This window comes from Nannospalax galili, unplaced genomic scaffold (genome assembly GCF_000622305.1).
Source record: "Nannospalax galili isolate Female #2095 unplaced genomic scaffold, S.galili_v1.0 scaffold290, whole genome shotgun sequence".
In the NCBI taxonomy this organism is placed as follows: Eukaryota; Metazoa; Chordata; class Mammalia; order Rodentia; family Spalacidae; genus Nannospalax; species Nannospalax galili.
In genome coordinates, this window is record NW_008331486.1 from 10,992 (window position 1) to 13,858 (window position 2,867).

The window sequence follows — 2,867 nt, forward strand, 5'->3', positions numbered from 1 at the left end:
GCTGAAAATACTGTTTAGACCATGTGTGAAATAAGTGAACAGATTTCATTCTTTCTCAAAGGAAATCTTGTTAACATTGGAAATATACCATGCTCAATTTGAAGCCAATTTGAGATTCAGACTGCAAAATTGCAGCTTGTCTGAATTTTGATGCAGTCCCCTGGAAAAATGCATGCATATTAGGTCCACCTGGGGAGGATCTCAGGATTCTGACAGTTTTTTCTCCCTTCTTTCCCAGTAGGAAGAGGAACATGAGGAGAGGGAACCAGAGCAGTGTGTCTGAGTTCATTCTCCTGGGGCTCCCCATCCAGCCAGAGCAGCAGGGCATCTTCTTCACACTGTTCCTGATCATGTACCTGACCACGGTGCTGGGGAACCTGCTCATCATCCTGCTCATTAGGCTGGACTCTCGCCTCCACACCCCCATGTACTTCTTCCTGTGCCACCTGGCCTTCTCTGATACCTCCTTATCATCTGTCACCGTCCCAAAGATGCTCAGCAACATGCAGACTCAGCACCTGTCCATGCCTTTTGAGGGGTGCATTACTCAATTATATTTTTTCTTGCTCTTTGTAGCTGTTGACAATTTTCTTCTTGGAGTGATGGCATATGACAGGTATGTGGCCATCTGCCACCCACTGCACTACATGGTCATCATGAAGGAGGAGCTGTGTGACTTATTGGTGGCTGGATCTTGGTTCCTCTCTTGTATGCGTGCCCTGCTGCACACCCTGCTCCTGTCCCGCCTGTCCTTCTGTGCTGACAACACTATCCCCCACTTTTTCTGTGATCTCAATGAACTCCTGAAGCTGACCTGCTCAGATACCTCCCTCAATGAGCTCGTCATCTTCACTGAGGGAGGTGTGTTGACTCTCCTGCCCCTGGGTACTATTTTGGGCTCTTATATATGTATTGGTTTTACTGTCCTAAAAGTCCCCTCCACAAAGAAGATCTGCAAAGTTCTGTCCACCTGTGGTTCCCATCTCTCTGTGGTGTTTTTGTACTATGGGACTCTTGCAATCATTTATTTTATTCCTTCCTCAAACAATTCCAAAGTCAAGGATGTAATTGCTTCAGTGATGTATGCAGTAGTAACACCCATGCTGAACCCCTTCATCTATAGCCTGAGGAACAGAGACTTGAAATTGGCTCTGGGACTGCTAATTAAAAGAGGGCTTGTTTTTGTCAAGTCAGTCTGGTGGAACTAACCTCCTTGGGTGTTTAACAGCCATACTTTGAGGCCTATACTAATTTGGTCCAACAGACATAAAGGACAGTTTTTGCTCCTTGCCCTCCTAGCTTAACAAAGTTCCAGAGGACTATGAGCATCTCTCAAAATGTCCTGTATCTGCAGTGAGTCACCTGTCCTCTTGATCAAGAAGGCCATGGAGACCCCACCAGATGGACCTGAACCAGTTTTCAGTCTACAAAGAGGAGTATCAACACAGAGTAAACATTTCCTCCATACTTCCAAGTGAAGCCAGCCATGGTCAAGTAGGACCTATGACTTATCTTCACATAGATGGAACTGGTAAAAGGAAGAAGCCAGGGGCTCCTCCCAAGCCAATGTGATGCCTAGAGAACAGATCCTCAAACTGCCTTATGAGTAAAAATAAATAGTTTTATCTGGGCAAACTGTATGGCCTTAAACACTTAAAAGGAACATATAACCAAAGAATAAAGGGGTCAATATAATTTTTTTAAGAGTCCATGTTTATAGCTAAAGGCTACATAACAAGAAACAATGCCAGACAGGAGATACTTTCCTTTGAGTTGTTGGCCAGGGTGACCCAAGAGACTCCCAGACAGTAACCCAGCATAGAAGTTGGAAAATGAACAGCAGACCCCAATCGTATCTAAAGGAATATTGACAACTGATTACTGTTAGATGAGGAACAGCTTATCTTCCTAAAACAAGGAACTCTAGATGGGCTGACTAGATTCAGTGGATGAACAAGCACTGTGGAACAGCTGTTGGCATTGACAACACAGCCATCAGTAACAGGGATGACAGAATATTTGGTCTCCATTGTTTGTGGGGGTGGTAGGCTATGGGAGGGTGCCATTTGGGAAGTGGGTATATAGATGAATAAGATTGTTTTGGATGTTCTGTATGATATGCACACACAAAAAAATCAACAAATTAAAAATGAGTTATATTTGAGGAAGAAGCATTAAAAAAGTGGCTGTAAAGTTTTAGGTTCACAGTTGAATTAATACAGTCATACAGTATTGAACTCAGTATAAACCCTATAAGATATAAAATTTAATGAGGTTTTAACATTTAAAAAAGATCACATTTTCCTTTTAAAATATCCTGTTTCATACAACAAAAACCTCATTTTTAATGCTACTAACACTTAGATGTTTGCACATGCATCTCTAATCTCTATGTATCTGATTATTATTAGTCACAGCTTGCTACACTCAGATCCTTTGCACCTGAGTATGGATATAAAGTCATCAGGTAGATTTCAATGGTACTGTGTTTCACCTCTGCTAATTAATGTGAAGTAAATTTTTATGCTTCTTCCTCAAATTTTTATTTGTTGATTTTTTTGTGTATATATCATACAGAACATGCCAAACAATCTTATTCATTTGTATACCCACATCCGAAATGGCACCCTCCCATAGCTTCTCCACCCCCACCCACTGGAGCCCATATACTCTGTCACCCCTGTTACTGTCCACTGTTTTTTCTAAGTAGGACTTTCTTTACAGAATAGTCCACCTGTGGAAGTTTAATTCTAGGTTTTGAAATGAGTTTTTTTTTTGCTTCATGGGTGTCAGTATTTCTACATAAGACATGCTCAGCACTCATGGGCATAATATTTTACTTTGACATTTATTATGGGTCCATTGTC

At 41.6% G+C, this 2,867-nt stretch overlaps 1 protein-coding gene across 1 annotated transcript in view; it reads left to right on the forward strand.

Moving 5' to 3' along the window:
• The first annotated feature begins 251 nt into the window (after positions 1-251).
• LOC103726622 (olfactory receptor 1J4-like) overlaps positions 252-2,867 on the forward strand; it is a 23,163-nt gene continuing 20,547 nt past the window's right edge. The window contains exon 1 of the mRNA XM_008824237.2: positions 252-748. Coding sequence (XP_008822459.2) covers positions 252-748 — 497 coding nt within the window. The remainder of the gene's footprint in view (positions 749-2,867) is intronic.